The sequence below is a fragment of the Oryzias melastigma genome, linkage group LG20 (assembly GCF_002922805.2).
Source record: "Oryzias melastigma strain HK-1 linkage group LG20, ASM292280v2, whole genome shotgun sequence".
Taxonomy (NCBI): domain Eukaryota; kingdom Metazoa; phylum Chordata; class Actinopteri; order Beloniformes; family Adrianichthyidae; genus Oryzias; species Oryzias melastigma.
The window spans coordinates 25,545,270-25,562,988 of record NC_050531.1 but is presented as its reverse complement, the minus strand read 5'-3'; the positions used below and the strand labels follow the sequence as shown (position 1 = coordinate 25,562,988).

Sequence of the window (17,719 nt, the reverse complement as noted above, 5' to 3'; positions counted from 1 at the left end):
TGGGGCCCCCATGTCATCCGTTACAGTTTCAGCCCATTTGAGAGACACGTCTCTGTTTCACTGGATCACTCATTCATTTCTATTCAATGAAGAATGTAGTAATTGAGATCCGATTGAAAAGGATTCAATAATCTTGACTTATAATAATTAAGCACAAAAAAACTATAAAACAAATTAGAATAAACATTGTAAATATAAAAGGCAGACATTTGAAAAAAAGTTTTAAACTTATAATCACACATTTTAAACTTAACAGAAATATATGTAAAAAAAAGTCTAAAACTGTTGCCAAATAAAGCATAATGTTTCTAAGTAATGGCTGCTGTTTTGGTTTTCATTTCTCTGCTTCTAGACCTTCATTTACAGTTTCAATTTGCACATTTTGTTTCCAGAGTTTACGTGGTGGTGGGGCTTGCCAGGACAGATGTTTGTGACATCACGTCCGCTCCAGAACGTGTCTGCCCGTGTCATCTGACCTCTGATGTAGCACACAGTAGAGATAATGTTCTCCCAAAGTTTGGTACATCAGATCAAGTGAAATACAGTCAATTATGGTGTTGATTGAAAAGAGACCTCCATCATTGTTGTGTTGCTCCTCTGTAACAGTCTTCATCTGAGTCCAGATCTGCTGGATTATCAGGTGCATGTGAGGGTCCAGCTTCAGCTTCCTGTCACTCAAACACGTTCTCCTTTTTGAAAGAGAGCATCTGGATCTGTCAGTGGATGAACGCTCTGATCACACTCCAGTTAACTTTCCGTCCGTAGACTTAGCTAGAACTCAGATGATCTGCATTGTGAGACTGTGATGATGGGTGGAAATGGGGTTCAATTCTAAACATCACCAATCTGAAAATGTAAAGGTGCTTCTGGGAAAACCAGTTTGGCTTTCTGCCTTTAAAAGCTGAATGAATGTATCAGTGAAATCTGCACAAAGTGACTAACATAAGTTAAGAGCAGAGATGGTCCACGTGCACGGTCGGCAGTGTCTGCAGAGTCTGCAGAGTCTGCACCATCTGAAGATCTACAGCATCTGCACCATCTGCAGCGTCTACAGCATCTGCACCATCTGAAGATCTACAGCATCTGCACCATCTGCAGCGTCTACAGCATCTGCACCATCTGCACTGTCTCCAGGATCTGCACTGTCTACAGCATCTGCACTGTGCACAGGATCTGCAGCATCTGAACCATTTGCAGCGTCTGCAGTGACTACAGTATCTGCAGCATCTGCAGCATCCGCACTGTCTGCACCATCTGCACTGTCTGCAGCATCTGCACTGTCTGCACTGTCTGCAGCATCTGCACTGTGCGCAGGATCTGCAGCATCTGAACCATCTGAAGTATCTGAAGATCTGCAGCATCTGCACCATTTGCAGAATCTACAGCATCTCCACCACCTCCACTAGTGATGCCACAATTCTTGGTTCCTTGCTAACCATATGTTACATTATTGAACTGAATTGTGGGAAAAGTGAATCATTGCATCCCTACAGCCTACCAGTATGCTTACGTAGGAAGTGTCAAGCAATTGTGCTAAATTTAAAAAATATTTTTATTGTGTTATCACTTTACACAAGGTTTAGCATAAGCTAACTATAAGCCTTTTCTTCATTTTTACTTGGTTATTAGCAAATTTAAAAAAAATCTGATTTTTTTTTTGTTTTGTTGTTGTTTTTTAATACACAACTAATATATCAGACCAAAACAAAACCGTGACCCAAAAGTTGAGGTTTGAACTGAATTGTGTGGAAAGTGAGTCATTGAGCACTAGTCTGCAGCATCTGCAGCGTCTGCAGCATCTGCAGCGTCTGCAGCGCAGTGGCAACAGAATGAGGAAAGCTAACCTGTGCTTCAGGCCGCACGGGGACGTTAACTCTGCATGCATGAACACTGGAATCACAGCTGCAGAGATAACCAGGAAAACCTCATAGAAGACGGTTTTCAGTTGGAATGACTGGTTTCATCTTCAGAAATAGAGAAAATGTTGCAGTTTGGGTGTAATAATCACCACTTCCAAGACTCCAAATGTTTCTTTTAGTGGAGAAACTTTTCTAATTACAGCGTCATCCAAACTCAGCTTCAGCTTATTCTTGGCAAAAACATCCAGCGTGAACTAAAGCCTCATCAGGCTTTGCAGTAAAATAACATCCTGGATTTAAAAGCTCAGAGCTCCTCCACAGTTCTGCTCAGATTCTGTCGTCTCCAAGCCGCTCTGCCAAAGATCGTCCACCACATGCTCCCAAGCGCTGAGGAACGGCGGCAGGTCAGAGCAGGGAGGATGTGATGCTTAAAGACAGCTTTATCTGCAGAGCTCAGCTGATTGCTGCCTTCATCTGATAAACAGGTGGATCCACGTCTCAAAGGCGAGGAAAGAAGCTTCCCCTGCAGCTCGGCCCATCAAAGCCGCCTGCCGGAGGTTCCTTCACCCCTGATGCTCCTCTGGAGAGAGGATGCAGCTTTGAGCTCACTGAGGAAAACTCCTAGAGCAGCCAGTCGGCGTCTACATTCAAGTTGAAGAGGCTCATTATTAGGGCTGCCACGATTCATCATTGATCGATCATTAATCGACGACTGGTCGACTATTAAAATAGCAGATGACTAATTTAATAGTCAATTTGTATTACTTTATATTCTATGGAGTCAGAGTGTAGTAAAATTGAACAAAGTTGTGAGCGATCAGCACCAAAACATGTACTTTTTACATTGTTTGAGTCACTGAGACCAAAACTTTATCTTTTGTGAAAAATACTTCCTTGTTTCAGATGCCGACCTCATTTATTTGTGATTGTTTAGTCAGCATTCACACTATAGTGATTCTCCTGCTCCTTTCTGTGTTTTTCAGCACGTAAAAACTCAATCACGCTTTCAGAGATTTCAGTAATCTTGGTATCAAAACTTTCATCTCATTCAGGACATTACTGATTGTATTTTTTGGTATTCATAAACTTTATAGTTTTTGAAATATTGAGCAAAGTATGCCCCATAGGAAATGAATGAGAAAGTCTTCACATTTCAAAATGTTAAGTAGATTAGCAACAAACCTTTAAATATATCCATGGGTTATGTTTTCATTTTTTTAGTAATTAAAAAAAATTGAGTTTAGCTAACAATTTAGCAACATGCTAACATTTTCGGCTAATTCGTTATCTACTGGGGTTTTAAGCTAATTTAGAGTTTATCTTATATTTGAGCAACATGCTAACGTTTTTGACTAATTTAGGTTACTGAGGAATTTTACGTTATTTTGGAGTTTAGTTAGTAGTTAAGCAACAAGCTAGTTTTTATTTATTTTTTTGGATAATTTGGAATCTACTGAGGTTTTTTGGGCAAAATTGGAGTTTAGCTCATATTTAAGCAACACTAAATATTTTAGCAAAATTGGTATTTATTAGGGATTTTTAAGGAATTTTACTACAAAATTTAGGTCAACTTCAGCGCTCTTTCACAGTTCTTTTCATAGTATTTTAGCAAATTAAAAATTTGCTAAGTTTTTGCATTTTTAGTAAATCCCTGCAGCAATTAGTCAATTGTGTCGCCATTTTCAGCAAACAGCTTCACCGACTATTTTCAGCAAAAAGCATTCACACTAGCATTAATGCAACGTTTGTAGTTTAATCTTGCTTTAATACCAGAAACTAATGAAGGACAGAGGCTGTAGGATTCATTAAAAGTTTAATAAACTGTCATCTTCATTGTCTTTATCTTTAGTTAGTTTAAAGCTGATGATCTCTAATATGTGTTTTACATCCAGTTAGTTCATGACCCGATGAGTCGACTGATCGGAAAAAATAATCTGTGGTTAATCAACCATTAAAATAATCATTTGTGGCAGCACTAGTCATTATAGAACAAAAAGAATCATTTCACTGACAAACAAACACAGACCTCTCTGCTGGACGGTTTGCTTCTTTACACCTGAATTTGTTATTATCTATGATACATTTTGATTTTAAAGAGTGTTGAGTCGAATGCTTCCAGTCATGTTGTTGTTTATTGTCAGGCTTAAAGTGATAAACAGGGTTTTTTCTTTCTTTAAAGACCGACTCTTACATGCTTTTGTAACATTTTTCCATGATGGAGGACAAATGTTATGAAAACAAAGCTTAAAACTGCATTTCTCAGTATTTCCATTCAAACTGCTGTTAAATCAGAATTTAAAAACGCTGTTTGAAAAAGATCCTATTTGTGAAGTAGAAAGTACATTGGGCGGGGCCACAGTCTTCCTGCTCCGCCCCATTCTGATCTTCCACTTACACACAAACAGATCCAGGAACGTCTTTGTTTTCCTGGTCTGAGATGGAATCTGGATCAGAACTGTACAGCTGGATAGAAACGATATTGCTGCTCTTTTTTATGCACCGCCAACGTAAGGTTGGGGTTCTGAGGAGCTGTAAGCTAGTGGGAGAGTCAGTGAACAAAGGGATGACAGGATGAGGGGGCGGGCTTACTCTGCACCAACAGCTTCGCCCACAACTCAGGTGAATTTCTGATAAACTCCTGCTGCTCTGCAGAAACTACCTTCTAGAAAACAACAGATTTGTAGATGTTGGCTAAAAACAGCATCATCATCATGAGAAGACCTCTGGGAACGCTGACATCAAACTGTGATTGGTGTGACACTAAAACTCGCAGATTTACTTGGTTTATCAGAGAATGAAAGGGTTCAACCTTTCAGAAGCTTTAGATCTTTCAGCCAGAGGAGTGAAACCGTGAAGATTCAATCAGAGCTGCTCTGCAGGAGGATCCACTGATGACACAAGCAAGACCCAGCCAAACATCAAATCAGCATCTTCCCCCAGGATGCTTCATGAAGAGCTGGAAGGAGATGTTCTGCTGACAGAAAATCTGTGTCCATCGATGCAGAATCCAGTCTTTCTAGTGACGGTTTCACCTGTAACCGTCTGTTTTCCAGCATGTGAAACTAAAAGCTGCTGTAGAATGATGTCAGTGAAACATGTGAGCTCAGCTCTGTCTGTTTGGACTGAACCATCTGTGATCATGGTCTGGGTTTCTGAGGCAGTGGTGGCTCCAGCAGAACCTTCTGCCAGGTTACTGGGTTCAGGTGGAAGCGTTGGTTTGGGCCTCTGTCTGCGGCGGCGGTCCACAGACTCTGTGACATCTCCGCCTCTGAGGGGAGATGGAGTCCATGAAAGAGCTTCATCTGCATGAGGCAGACACACGCAGAGTCAGACCTCCTTCACTCACACCTGGAGGTTCGGTGCGTCATGGCGGCTGACGCTCGCCGCTGACGTCTCCTCCTCCCACCATTTCCATCATTAATAACATCTGGAAGCAGCAGGTTCTGAAGCCCCCCCTCCCCAGGCTGGATTAGGACTGTTTGTGAGTGGCTGAGCGAGTCGCCGCAGAGGGAGAACAGAAGAGCTTTCATGGAGGAGGATGCTGATGCTGGGCTGCAGCTGGAGAGCTCTCGGGAGAGCTGCAGATTCCTGACCGTCTGCACCGGCAGCACAAACGTTTGGGTGCTGAATTATTCACGTTCATGCAGGAGAGTCCCTCACAGAACCCCCCAACACCGATGGGCTCTGTGGGGCAATTAGCTGCAGAGCTCAGCTGTCTGATGCTCCCGCGCTCACAATGAAGGCATGAACCCCCCCCTCGCGTGAACAGAACTGGGTGTGCTGCTGTGATTGAAGCATCCTCACAGAGCAGATGAAAGGCTCTCTGTCAGGACGGGGGTGGGGGGTTCGGGCCCAAAGGCACAGCGCCAGTGGACGGGATCGCCGCGGCCGGGCCGGAGTGGCCCTCGCAGTGCGCGCGCTCACGGTGCCATCAGCAGAGCGGCCGCGCGCGCACCCACACAGGTGCGCCTCGCGGACTTCAACCTCTCAAGGTCAAACGGTGGCTCGGTTCGGACGGCGCGGGCCGTTCCGGTGCCGTTCTATGTTTATTCATCCCTTTGCCGCGGAGACAAAGAGCGCCGGCCGAACCCCGCGCGGTCCGGCCGCCGCTCCGCGCGCATCCTCGGAGCCGAGGAGGCCTGCGGGAGCGGGGGGGCGGAGTGAACGGTTAGATTCCGACAGTAGGCGGGCTCCGGTGAGGATGGGGATGAGATGAGGGGAGGGGGAGGTGGGGGTCTAACGGGTCCTTACCCTCCGACAGCTCCAGCTCCAGCTCCGCCAGCCGGGCTCGGATCTCCAACGGGATCGGCGACGCCTCTCGGTCCGCCATCGTGAAAAACAAGTCCCGCTCAGAGCGCGGCTCGCTCCGCCACCGCCGCGGTCGCTGCTGCTGCCTCCTCCTCTGCTCGGAAAGGGAGTTCTCCTCCTCCTCGGCGGAGGCGCGTGAAGGGAGCCGGCGAGAACAAAGAGAGAAATCTGCTCTGCTGTTAACGGGGGCCCGCCATGGCGCCCGCCACCCCGAAACGGTGAAGACCCCGGAGGCTCGCGCGGCTGGACCGTGCCGTGGCTGCGGCTGGAGTGATGATGATGATGAAGATGATGAGGCTCGCGCAGCTACAAACTCAGCGCCGCTCGCTGCTTTCTGCCGCTGGTGTCACGTGACTCCACGGATAAGGCTGCAGTGCCGCGTTGCGCCGACAGGGGCACCAGAACCAAGCTGATTTTACCCCCAAAATAAAATCTTATTTATTTCCCCTCTAGACTCAAATGCCGCTTTACGGTCGCATTGACGTTTTCCACTTACTTTCAATCATATGAAAATTGATTAACTTTAACTTTTTTTATTTTAAAACAATAAATCTCCAACTTTAACGTTTTACATGATGGTCAGTAGTGCTGTAGCGATTCATTTGAACAACCCCATTCACAGGTTCATTCTGATCCGATTCACTGACCTAAAATGGATCCAGAACATCATTATCCCAAATGTCCAGCAGTGACACTCAGAGAGAAATACCTGGTACTGAACAGTGCAGGAGAAGTTTTCCAGATGTCTTATATTTCTTTAAGATAATTAATATTTGTACAAACAAACAAGTAAACAAGAATGAATGTCAAATCCATTTACATTTAGTTTGATAAAGTTGAATCCAAAAGGAACATTATGAGAACATTCTACCAGACTGTATGGTACGTGACTGTAAATGTAAAGGTTTTTTTTACACATCGGACTGGACTTAAGGTTGATCAGTTTCTGCAGAGTCACATGTGTTCACTGTGATGGAACTTGATCATTTTAGAGTAAAATAATGGGAAGTTGTATTTTTCAAGATCAATTATAGATTGATTCATTTTATTTTGAAATGATTTTATGATGCATGATCAATTCGATTCAATTAATAACTTGTCTTACAGCTTGATCTGGTTGGATAAATAGATTCATCAATTAATCATCACACTTCACCGTCTTCCTTAAAAAATGCTATTGTTCTGGCCAAAACCTTGCTGCACATCATTTATGTCTATAGCACATTCTTAGAAAGATAAATGTACCAATATTAATTTAGGATTTGGCAATCTAAACTTTAAGGAAGAGATTTCAGATGATCATCCTCAATGATTGTCATGATATTTACAGGTTAAAAGAAGAAAATAAATCTGTTGGAATTGGAGCTGCTGGATGAGCAAAGCCTGATGGGATGGTGTTGCACTCAAACCCGAATTGGCAACCAGAAGAAACATGATAATAACAAACTAATCACGAATGTAGTAATTCGAGGTCATTTTTTTAAATATTATATTAAATAGATTTTTATTTTAAATATTTTATATTCAAACTGTTAAAGAATTAGATGTGAAATAAAATTAAAATTCAATTTAAGCTAAACAAAACACATTTTTATTAGATTCTTAATTCCTTAAAACCTATATTCATGCAAATGTGTATCAATCCACCTTAGCTGTAAAATTACCACAATCCATTATCTATTCAATAAAAAGCTCAAGGAGTTTAGTTTCATAGCTAAAATTCAAGCAGCAAGGGGTTAAGGGTGAAGCACATTTCTACATTTAAATTTTACACATATATATAGGTTCTATTTTTCCCATATATTTGAAATCACATCATGGAACATCGCATGATGTGATGACGCTCGTCTGCCATCTGCTGGTCACACTGTGACACTGCAGCGTTCCAAAGAAGGACATGCAGACATGCAACTACAACTGTGCAAAAAGGTTTATTTAAATGACAAACACAGACAGTTTGGATCTTCAAACGCTACTTCTTTGGCATTTTGTTCAAAATATTTACATCTTTGCAAATGAACAACTCAACATCTTCATATTTTAAACACAAGTCAAACAAAACTACTTAACATGAAATGATGTTTTGAGAAACATTTTGGAAGTTTGTGTTCAAACTGAGTCTGTTTATGGAACCCTGAGGGAGCTAAAATCAACTGGACAGAAACATGACTGTCACCATTCAAACGACCAGTTAAACACCACTTTTAACATGGATTAAAAACTATTAAATTATTCAAGAAAGAAAACTAAGACAACAAGAAATAATCCTCCGTGCAGAGTAATCACTAAAGATCAAGTCTGTAAAGCAGTTTTCCTGCCAGCTTAGGAACAGTGGAAAAAACAAGAAATAAATCCAAATAAGAAGCCTCAGAGCAGCGTCTCAAACTGAACAAGAAATAAATCAATCCAGACAGGACGTCTCATTTGGACGCTGGCACAACCAAAGTGAATCAATGCGTCGTCTTGTGAAAAGAAACATCAAGTTCAGGTGCAGATCTGCCTCCATCGTCCTCTCCATCCAGCAGCTTTCATCTCTCCCCTGTGAAGACGGGTTCTTCTGTAATACTTCCATCTCTTCTTTGAGGGGAAGCGGTTGGCGAGACGCAGCAGCCAGGCCTGGATGACCTCTGGATGACCTGGGCGTAGCTCGGTTTCTCAGCCACCTTCAGATCACACTGAGCTTCATTCATAAGATACTTGACACATATTAAACACATTTAATCACTTCAGATTCAGGAACGTTTTCATAGGATGGAACAACATTTAACAACATCCTCTGTTACAATTCATATATATTTGGGATATATTGCTGAAGAATTCCCATCACCTGTAGAAGACTCTTTTCATGCTGACGTCAGACAAAATGGCAACAGAGCCGAAAATGTGAATATACTTACTTCCAGTGTTCAGGTTTAGAACAGCAAAACTGACAGCTGAACGCTGTTCAACACAATTTTACATAAAGAATAAAAGGTAACGTTACCAAATCAACAGAAAAATGTACAATATTTTTTTCACAAATGTCCTGTTGAACTGTATTTTCATTTCCTGTCTTAGATCGTTCACAAATCTAAATATAAATTTGAATAATCCTCCAATATTTGAGGTTTTATTGAAAACATCCACCTTTCATTGAGCAGATATTGTTCTAACAGGTTCTATTCTGGCTGATGTCATTCACACGTGTTTTAAGTGTAATCAGCACAAAAACGGGTTGAAATTCATGTTGGCCTCATGTAATCGGAGCAGCTAAGATGCTACATTTAGTAGTTGTAACAAGAGGTATTTGTGGTTTTTCAGGGTATTTTTAGGGGTAATTGTAAAACTAGGAATGCTTTAATAGGAATATATTTTTGATGGTTTCTAATTGTTTTGATCCTTGTTTATCTTTATTATCCTGCAGGATCAGACACGGTTATGAGTAACAGCAAAGAGGAGCTATGTCAGAAATTAACACAATAGTTATTCGTTTTTCTTTATTGTCATACACGTTGAAATTGTCTGACTTTATCTCTGTCTTTAGTGATTTTGTGAACACAGAAATGTGATCAACTTTAACTGGTCAGAAAAGATCTTCTGCAGCTCTACGTCTCATCCCTGTCATGGAAAGCTAGCGTTAGCATTAGCATCAATTAGAAGATAACAGATAGCGCTTGTTTTGAGTGGACTGTGTTGACGCTGATAGCAGCAGGACACGGCGTGGAGGACTGAAGGCGGTGCTGAGCGCTTCTCACCGTGACTGTTTCCTGTGGGAGCTGCGGCGGCTTGGCTTCTCCGATCGTCTCTGCGTTCTCCTTTACACTCCTGCAGAGACACAACAGAACTGTCTCCAACACACAGTTGGCAACACGACAACTGGAAAACTTCTCAAGTCTGCATATGAAGGCCCCAGCAGCGCTGTGAAGAGGCTGGAGAACACTCACTGCAGAGCATCTTCTGTCTGCGCACAGCTCAGGGGGGGAGGAGCCTCTGGTTCCTGTCAGGATTTAAACACTTGGTTCACTTTGCAAGTGGACTAACTCATGTATTGGAGTGTCTCAGACAGCAGCCATTTCTTACCTGCATCTTACTCTTAGCTGCAGGTGTCGTCATGGTAACCATCTTTACAGAGAGTGGAGGGAAGCTGCTCAGGTTGAACTCAGGAAGACATGGCTGATGAGGAGACAGCAACATAAAGGGTCACGGCTGGTTCTGTGCTGATGATGAAGCGGCTCAGTGGGTTCTTACTTCACTGCACCGTGAAGACTCTTCCAAATACCGCCACTTCTTTCTTCTCTGGCCGGGGAGCATGTGCCTTAGGGCAGACACAGGACGCCGGGTAGAGACTTCACATGCAGTCACAGCCTTTGATTTACTGTCATTTTTTCATTGTTAACACGATAATTCCAGAAGATTCTGAAGGAGAAAAGCCGCTTTTCTCCTTCAGAATCTGCTGGAATTACTTTGGTTGTGTTCACAGTTGAAAAGTTATAGTTTCTTAAAGGTTTTGTGTTTAAGTGTCACCGGTGACGCCTCAGGTGTTAAAGGGTTAAAACCTTTCAAGATGAGCTGAAGTTGATGAAGAAATGAAGCCATATCTGAACATGGTCCAGAAGAACTGTGAGGTTCTATGGACCTAAACCAGGGGTGTCAAACTCCATCGCACAGAGGGCGAAAATCAAAACCAACCTTAGGTCATGGGCTGAACAGGATAAACATTTATTGAACACAATTTTGACTCTGTCCCACTTTGAAACACTCTGGGTCACACATGTCACAAGTCAAGGTCAGAGGGCCGGATCCAGCCTTCTGGGTAATTCTATCCGCTAACTCATCTTACAGCATTCACACTAGCATTATCACAGGTAATGCTATATATCTAGTTCATAATTATGTTAAAAAGTTACAGTTCTAAAGTTTTAAAAAAGCAGTTTTAGAGTGTTCAATAAATGTTTATCCTGTTCGGCCCGTGACCTAAGGTGTGTTTTGGATTTTGGCCCCCTGTGTGATTGAGTTTGAGACCCCTAATCTACACTCTTCAATACACACTTTCTTTTCTCTTTTGTTTAAACTCTCCAAGTTCAAACATCCATGAAAAAGTAGAATAAAAACAAAGATCTGATTGTGATGAAGATTCATGTAAATGTAGAAAGTTGAGCACATTCTTTTACAGGACAGTGGACTGGCAGAGTCTCCAGCCAATCAGGACCCAGAACTGCAGTGTTTATAAAGGTAAAAACCATGAGATGTGAACCGGAACACACTGAGGGAGCATTGGATTAGTGTTTTAGTCGACTTATCATTGATCATTTTTTCCAATTAGTGGACTAATCAGGTCATGCACAAAGTAGATAAAAACTAAGACAATGAAGAAGATAGTTTAGTAGACTTTAATGAATCGTGCAGTCTCTGTCCTTCTTTAGTTTCTGGGATTAAAACAAGATTAAATTAAATGAGGTCGGCATCTAAAACAAGGAACTATTTTTCACAAAAGTTAAAGTTTTCGTCTCACCTACTCATTTTTTTGTACTGAAAAATCTAAACTTGTCACCTTTACTACACTCTGACTCCATATAATTTAAAGTAACGACTAATCGACTATTAAATTAGTCGTCAACTATTTTGATAGTCGATTAATCCTTGATTAGTCGACTAATTGTGACAGCTCTGGTTCTGAGATGTAAAGCTGAACTTTAGTTACCGTTTACTGTAAGGTGTTGCCGAGCCGCTGCTCCCTCCCCTCCACTTCCTGTTCCATTGGTGTTGGCCGTCTCCTGCCTGGTTTTGGGTCGGTTTAATGAAACCTTCATCGCGCTTGGAGATGCCGCTGTGACGTCCAAAACCTGCAGAAGTGGCTGTCCTGGAGGAAAGGGTCCCATCAGACCGAGTAAACAGCTGAACCTCACAAAAAGACAGCAGGCTACCTGGTGAGCAGGCTGTGCGGTTTGTCTCTGGAAGCTGCTGCCGCCTCCCTCATGAAGCCATCCTTCAACGACTCGAGCTGCTGGCAGAAACAACAGGTGAGCAGAGGAGCCAGCGGAGGAGCAGTCCCGCCGGGGGGCGGAGCATCACCTTCTGGCTGTCACAGCAGCAGAAGCCTTCAGCGATGGAACCGTACGGCTCCACTGAAATCCTCGTCTCCTGGGATGCTCCAGATTGGTTAAAGGGGGCGGGGCGTTTGCTCCTCTGCTCCAGCTGGACGGGTTTGTAACTATCGACTGGACCCATGCTGGTCTTTATCCTGGCCAGGATGGGCTTTCCCTTGAACACCTGCACTTCCTGTCGGAGGTAATTGTAGACCTGCAGGCACACACAGAACCCAGCAACACAATTTCTCACAAAAACTTTCCTCACGAAATAAGATTTAGTGTGAAGCTGGGGAGAAAATCCCACATTTCACATGTGTCAAAGTCAAGGCCCGGGGGCCGGATCCGGCCCTCTGGGTAATTCTATTCGGCCCTCCAGATCATTTTATTTTATTGTTATTAATGGCCCGATGTTATCTTACACTCATTTCTAAGTGGTATAATTTTAACAAAATATATTTAGTAAAATCTTGAAAGTTATTTCAGGTTTAAGTTGATTTATTCTGGAACAATATTCATGCCTTTTTATTATTCATAATTATGTTAAAAACTTTCGGCTTCAAAGTTTTAAAAATTCGGATTCTCTGAAATTTTTGGACTATTTACTAAGATTTTTTAGGCCATTTTGTAGTTTAGCTAATATTTCAGCTACATGCTAGCTGTTTTGGATAATTTAAGCTTTTTTTAAGTTTTTAGGCTGTTTTGGTATTAGTTGGTAATTGGTATTAATTTAGGCTTTTTTCAATTTTTTAGGCTATTTTGAAGTTTAGCTATTTTTTCAGCTACATGCTACCTGTTTTGGCTAACTTAAGTTTTTTTGTTTGTTTGTTTTCTAGGCTAATTTGGCTTTTGGCTAATATTTTGAGTTGGCTATCAGCTTCAGCGTTTTAAGTTTCAACATCTTCATCTATCAGCACTATCATCTTCAGTGGTCAAATTCAGCTTACAGCATTCACACTAACATCGCAGGTAATACTATATATCTAGTTCATAATTATGTTAAAAAGTTACAGTTTTAAAGTTTTAAAAATGTAGTTTTAGAATGTTCGATAAATGTTTATCCTGTTCGGCCCGTGACCTAAGGTGTGTTTTGGATTTTGACCCTTTGTGTGATTGAGTTTGACACTCCTGTCCTATTTGATCAAATATTCAACGGTCGTTCCAGGTGAGAGCTGTTGTCCTTAACTTCTCATTAGCCGTGGGACAGAGGAGTAGGTGAGACGTTACCTGCTCCGTGTCGGCCTCACATGTGAAGGTGATGAACCAGTGGTTGTTGCTCACAGACTCACAGCTTACAAACTCTGGCAGAGTTTCTCCTCTGAACAGAGCCTCCACCTCCTGCACAGAACGCCGGCTTTACCTTCAGGGCTGAAGAGAAAAGGATGGCGTCGAGCTTCATTCTGCAGCCCAACAGGGCTCTTGCCTCTGGAGATGTGGAGTCAGGGACCTCCCGGAGAATCAGAACACAGCGGCTCTGCCGGGGCCGAAACTTCTGCCCGCACGGCGCTACCTGGACCTGCGGCACAGCTGCACGCCGCAGAGGAGGAGAGGCAGTCTTTGAGTGAGAAGGTTCCAACCATCAAGTCAGACCAAAGGAACCTAAAAGCTCAAAGGCATTTCTGACTCTGTGGGCCAAAGCCTCACTCACAGAATCAGAGGAACTAAGGAGGAAGAGTCACACTGACATTTCAGAACATCTGAGATGAGGTTCTGGTCTGTAGTGAGGCTTCTGATCTGGTCCACACACATCAGGGAGGAGATGGGAATGTACTGGTTACTGTCCATCTGAGAGTGGAGGTACAGGTCATTGCTGAGGTTCTCCCTGAGGAGAAACGGGAGGAAGTGTGAGGAGGCCAGCACAGACAGAATGATTGTAACACACTAGAATGAGGCTCTACCTGCTCAGAAAGGTTTCCAAGACTCTGCCCAGCTCCTCTCTGACCGCTCCTGAAACAGCAGATCATGGAGACATCGCTGACTTTCTCAAACAGCAGCCTTCTTATGCTGGACCAGCTTTGGATTTCAGGCAGGAAAACACATCAGTACAAGATGAAAGCAACTCTGAGGTGTTCAGGACAAACCCAAAGACGTAAACGTGTGGATGTGCAGCAGCAGGTTTCCTATCTCTAATCTACACATAATGAGAAAGCTGAAGAGGCTGAGTGAGGATGTCAGGACATTTGGAGAGTCTTTGATCAAACTTTTAGGTTCCTGCTAAACAACAAAGGACTTGCAGATATTCATGTTAAATCGTATATTTACTGCAAAAGCTGCTCTGTTTCACAGCAGAAGCTAAAGTCACTACAAACAAAAGCATAAACTGATACAAACACTGATTGAAAATTAGCAAATTTGCTAAATAATAAGCAGCATCTCAAAGCCCAACTCTGAAGAAAGTGCTGTTTTTAACATTATGCTAAAAATGACATTTCTGAGTATTTCTTTATTCAAATCACTGTGAATCAGACAGACGACATAGAAGTGACAACAGCAAACCATAAGCTCCCTGCTGCGCTGCAGCTGGGATCTGGCTCCAAACTGTACGGCTGGATTGCTCCAGTATCGATCACCATTTTTGTTGAACCTCTAACGTTAGCTTGGGGTTGTGAGGGGCTGTAAGCCAGTCGGAAAGAGCGCAAACAAATTGGAGCGGGCTTACTCCGCACCAACAGCCCCACCTACAACTCAGAGGTGAATTTCTAATGAACTGCTGCTGCTCTGCAGTTTTTAAAAGAAATTGACTAAAAACTGCATAATCCTAATTAAAAGACCTCTAGAAACACTAGATCAAAACATGATCAGACTGGGACTTTAAAGGAGTGATAAATGAGTGAAGAAACATTCAAAGTCGAGCACAAGTAAAGAGCTGGATGACACCTTTCAGGTCTGCATGATCATTCCAGCTGAAGTTCCTTTAAAGGATCCATTATTTTCACATAATAAGCATAAAACATAATAAGCATAACAACTCTCTGAAAACCAGAAGCACCAGCAGGACCGTCCTGAACAGTCTGGCAGCCTGCTGAGGATTGGAGCTGCTATAAGGTGTAGAGAGAGCGAATATTTCACAGTTTAGTCGGTTTTAAGGACTCCTAACCCAGAGTGACATGGGGCACAGGCGGGTCCGGTCGGTTCTGAAGCTCCTCTGCAGTCTTAGCTCCAGCCGGGTTAACGCCCAACCCAAACCTGGGCTGGAATTCTGAAAACAAACATCAAGGAGATCACTGAGACTGATTTACCTCTCCACAACACAGGTGTGCCATCACTGACTGTACATGAGAACTGGACCGACTGAGTGTGACGTCATCCACAGGTAATGGTTCACGTTCAGCTCCAGCTGAATGAATCAATGAAAGATGTCGCCATGTTGGAGCCAGATGATGTCAGTGAGCAGTGATTGGTTCAAGTTGACGTTTCTATGGCAACAGCTCTCGTCACTCACAAGAGAGAGCTGGTTTGAAGGCCACGCCCCTACAACTGGAAAGCAAGCTGGGGAAAATCTGTCAACATGCATTCAACATGAGACCACCCACTTTTATTGAGGCATCTGATTTGTGAGTTTATAACTTGAATAACTTGAATTATAGAAAACTATATAAACATAAGATCATCAAGAAGATGTTAAAAATGGATCAGAGCCAGAATGGTTGTTCTGATCAATAGAATCACTGAGTAACAGCTGTTTATTTCTCCATTTTCTCTATAGAAGTCTATGGGATTTTGGATTCTTGGAACAAGAGAGGGGAGGAGTCACTCATTCCAGTTCTTATGTACAGTTAATGGTCCTGATGCAGAGGATGGCTGCCCACCATGGTGAACGGTGGGACTGAGGGGGGGCGGCTGCTGGGGCTCCTGATGCTGCACATCAGGGACGTTGGTGATGTGGGTCGGCTCAGCGCCGTGGTGGGAGCTGGAGTCCAGCTCAGCATCCTGAAATCAACACAAACATCCACAGGAATCAGACCATCACATTTCTACGTCAGCTGCTGGAAAAAAACAGTACAAGATGTGCTGACTGACTGAGATACAGAAAGAAGACCCTAAAGTCACCCCCAACCCTTAGAAAGAGTCGATCAGACTGGTCTAAAGAACACAGTAGTGTTTCAGTGTTAATGTGTTCCTGTTCAGCTGACTGAAGCAGCATCAGACGGATTTGGACAGAACCACAGGGAAACAAAGTGAGAGCAGCTCTGAACTGAAATGTCTTTGTTGTGATAACAACACTCAGGTCGTAACTGCAGGTTCCCATCACTGAGTCAGCATTATGAACAGGAGAGGCTTGGCTCAGGAGCACTTACACTCTGAGTGTAGCTGGCGTCCCAGTCCAGCACACCGTAGTACGGATACGCCTCCGTGTGCAGCTCTGAGATGGACAGGGGGATCAGCTCAGAGCTGCTCTGACCCCGGTCGGACTCAGAGGACCCTAGAAAACACCACTCGTAGCTGTCCTTCTGACCCAGCCCCGGGATGGGGGGCAGGAGGCCCATGGCGGAGTCCCACTTCTCTCCCAGCAGCTCAAACATGGTTTCCCTCATATCTGCTTCCTCCTCTTCCTCCTTATCTTCATCTGCAGGTTCCTGGTCCAGGTGGATCTCATAGGATGGAGTTGATGCATGGATGTCGATCTGGGCTGGGTCTACAGGAGGGAGGGGGTAGGAAGCAGGTTGAGAACTTTGACTGACCACGACGAGACTCTTCCTCTCAAACTCTACGGCTGAGGAGTATTCTGCAGCATCAGTGGAGTCCAGCTGGGAGTGACCTTCCACCTGACAGCTGGCAGAGTCACAGAACGCCCCGTTTGAAGATGTCCGTAGGGACGCTGGCTGAGGCTGATGCTCTGAGAGAGTCTCCGCCCCTCTCTCCTGAGTTTCACACCGGCCTCCACCTGGAACAGACTGATGGGGACATGTTCAAACATGGGATTGTTCCTCTGACTCCCCATTCATCTGACTCCCCGTTCCTCTGACTCCCCGTTCCTCTGACTCCCTGCTCCTCTGACTCCCCATTCCTCTGACTCCCCATTCCTCTGACTCCCCGTTCCTCTGACTCCCTGCTCCTCTGACTCCCTGTTCCTCTGACTCCTGCTCCTCTGACTCCTGTTCCTCTGACTCCCTGCTCCTCTGACTCCCTGCTACTCTGACTCCTGCTCCTCTGACTCCTGCTCCTCTGACTCCCTGCTCCTCTGACTCCCTGCTCCTCTCCTCTGACTCCTGCTCCTCCCGTTGTTTGGGCTGGGCCTGTGCACGCCACTTTTTCAGTCCTGAAAGAGTTCAAAACAAAAGTGCTGCACCAGAGCAGTGGTGAGGGGGAGGAGTCAGACTCCTCATGGGGGCTTGGCCACATAAAGAAAGAGAAAGCACTGTCGCTGCATTTTCAGTATGCGGAAGCAAATCGGTTGTACCTCTTACCCCGCATGCGCGAACCACACGTCACTTCCGCTCTTCACCCACTATACCACAGAGTCATTTCCGAACAGTAAAACTCCTT

At 43.9% G+C, this 17,719-nt stretch overlaps 2 protein-coding genes across 8 annotated transcripts in view; both read right to left on the bottom strand.

Annotated features, from left to right (window-relative positions):
* The window catches only part of LOC112139037 (disco-interacting protein 2 homolog C), a 65,267-nt gene extending 58,735 nt beyond the window's left edge, over positions 1-6,532 (bottom strand). For 3 of the 4 annotated variants that reach the window (XM_024261729.2, XM_036217378.1, XM_024261730.2), the window contains exon 1: positions 6,111-6,531. In XM_024261729.2, coding sequence (XP_024117497.1) covers positions 6,111-6,189 — 79 coding nt within the window. In that variant the 5' untranslated portion in view covers positions 6,190-6,531. Of the gene's footprint in view, positions 1-6,110 lie in introns of all 4 variants that reach the window. The other variant, XM_024261732.2, reaches the window with a different exon arrangement.
* Positions 6,533-8,079: 1,547 nt separating this feature from the next.
* Positions 8,080-17,719, bottom strand: part of LOC112139058 — a 12,025-nt gene continuing 2,385 nt past the window's right edge. For 2 of the 4 annotated variants that reach the window (XM_024261757.2, XM_024261758.2), the window contains exons 3-17: positions 16,531-17,127; positions 16,042-16,162; positions 15,330-15,431; positions 14,131-14,179; positions 13,918-14,054; positions 13,656-13,759; positions 13,460-13,570; positions 12,219-12,446; positions 12,071-12,150; positions 11,848-12,006; positions 10,395-10,461; positions 10,227-10,319; positions 10,091-10,143; positions 9,902-9,971; positions 8,080-8,842 (exon numbers count right to left, since the gene is read on the bottom strand). In XM_024261757.2, coding sequence (XP_024117525.1) covers positions 8,696-8,842; positions 9,902-9,971; positions 10,091-10,143; positions 10,227-10,319; positions 10,395-10,461; positions 11,848-12,006; positions 12,071-12,150; positions 12,219-12,446; positions 13,460-13,570; positions 13,656-13,759; positions 13,918-14,054; positions 14,131-14,179; positions 15,330-15,431; positions 16,042-16,162; positions 16,531-17,127 — 2,118 coding nt within the window. In that variant the 3' untranslated portion in view covers positions 8,080-8,695. The remainder of the gene's footprint in view (positions 8,843-9,901; positions 9,972-10,090; positions 10,144-10,226; positions 10,320-10,394; positions 10,462-11,847; positions 12,007-12,070; positions 12,151-12,218; positions 12,447-13,459; positions 13,571-13,655; positions 13,760-13,917; positions 14,055-14,130; positions 14,180-15,329; positions 15,432-16,041; positions 16,163-16,530; positions 17,128-17,719) is intronic. The other 2 variants (XM_024261760.2, XM_024261759.2) reach the window with 2 other exon arrangements.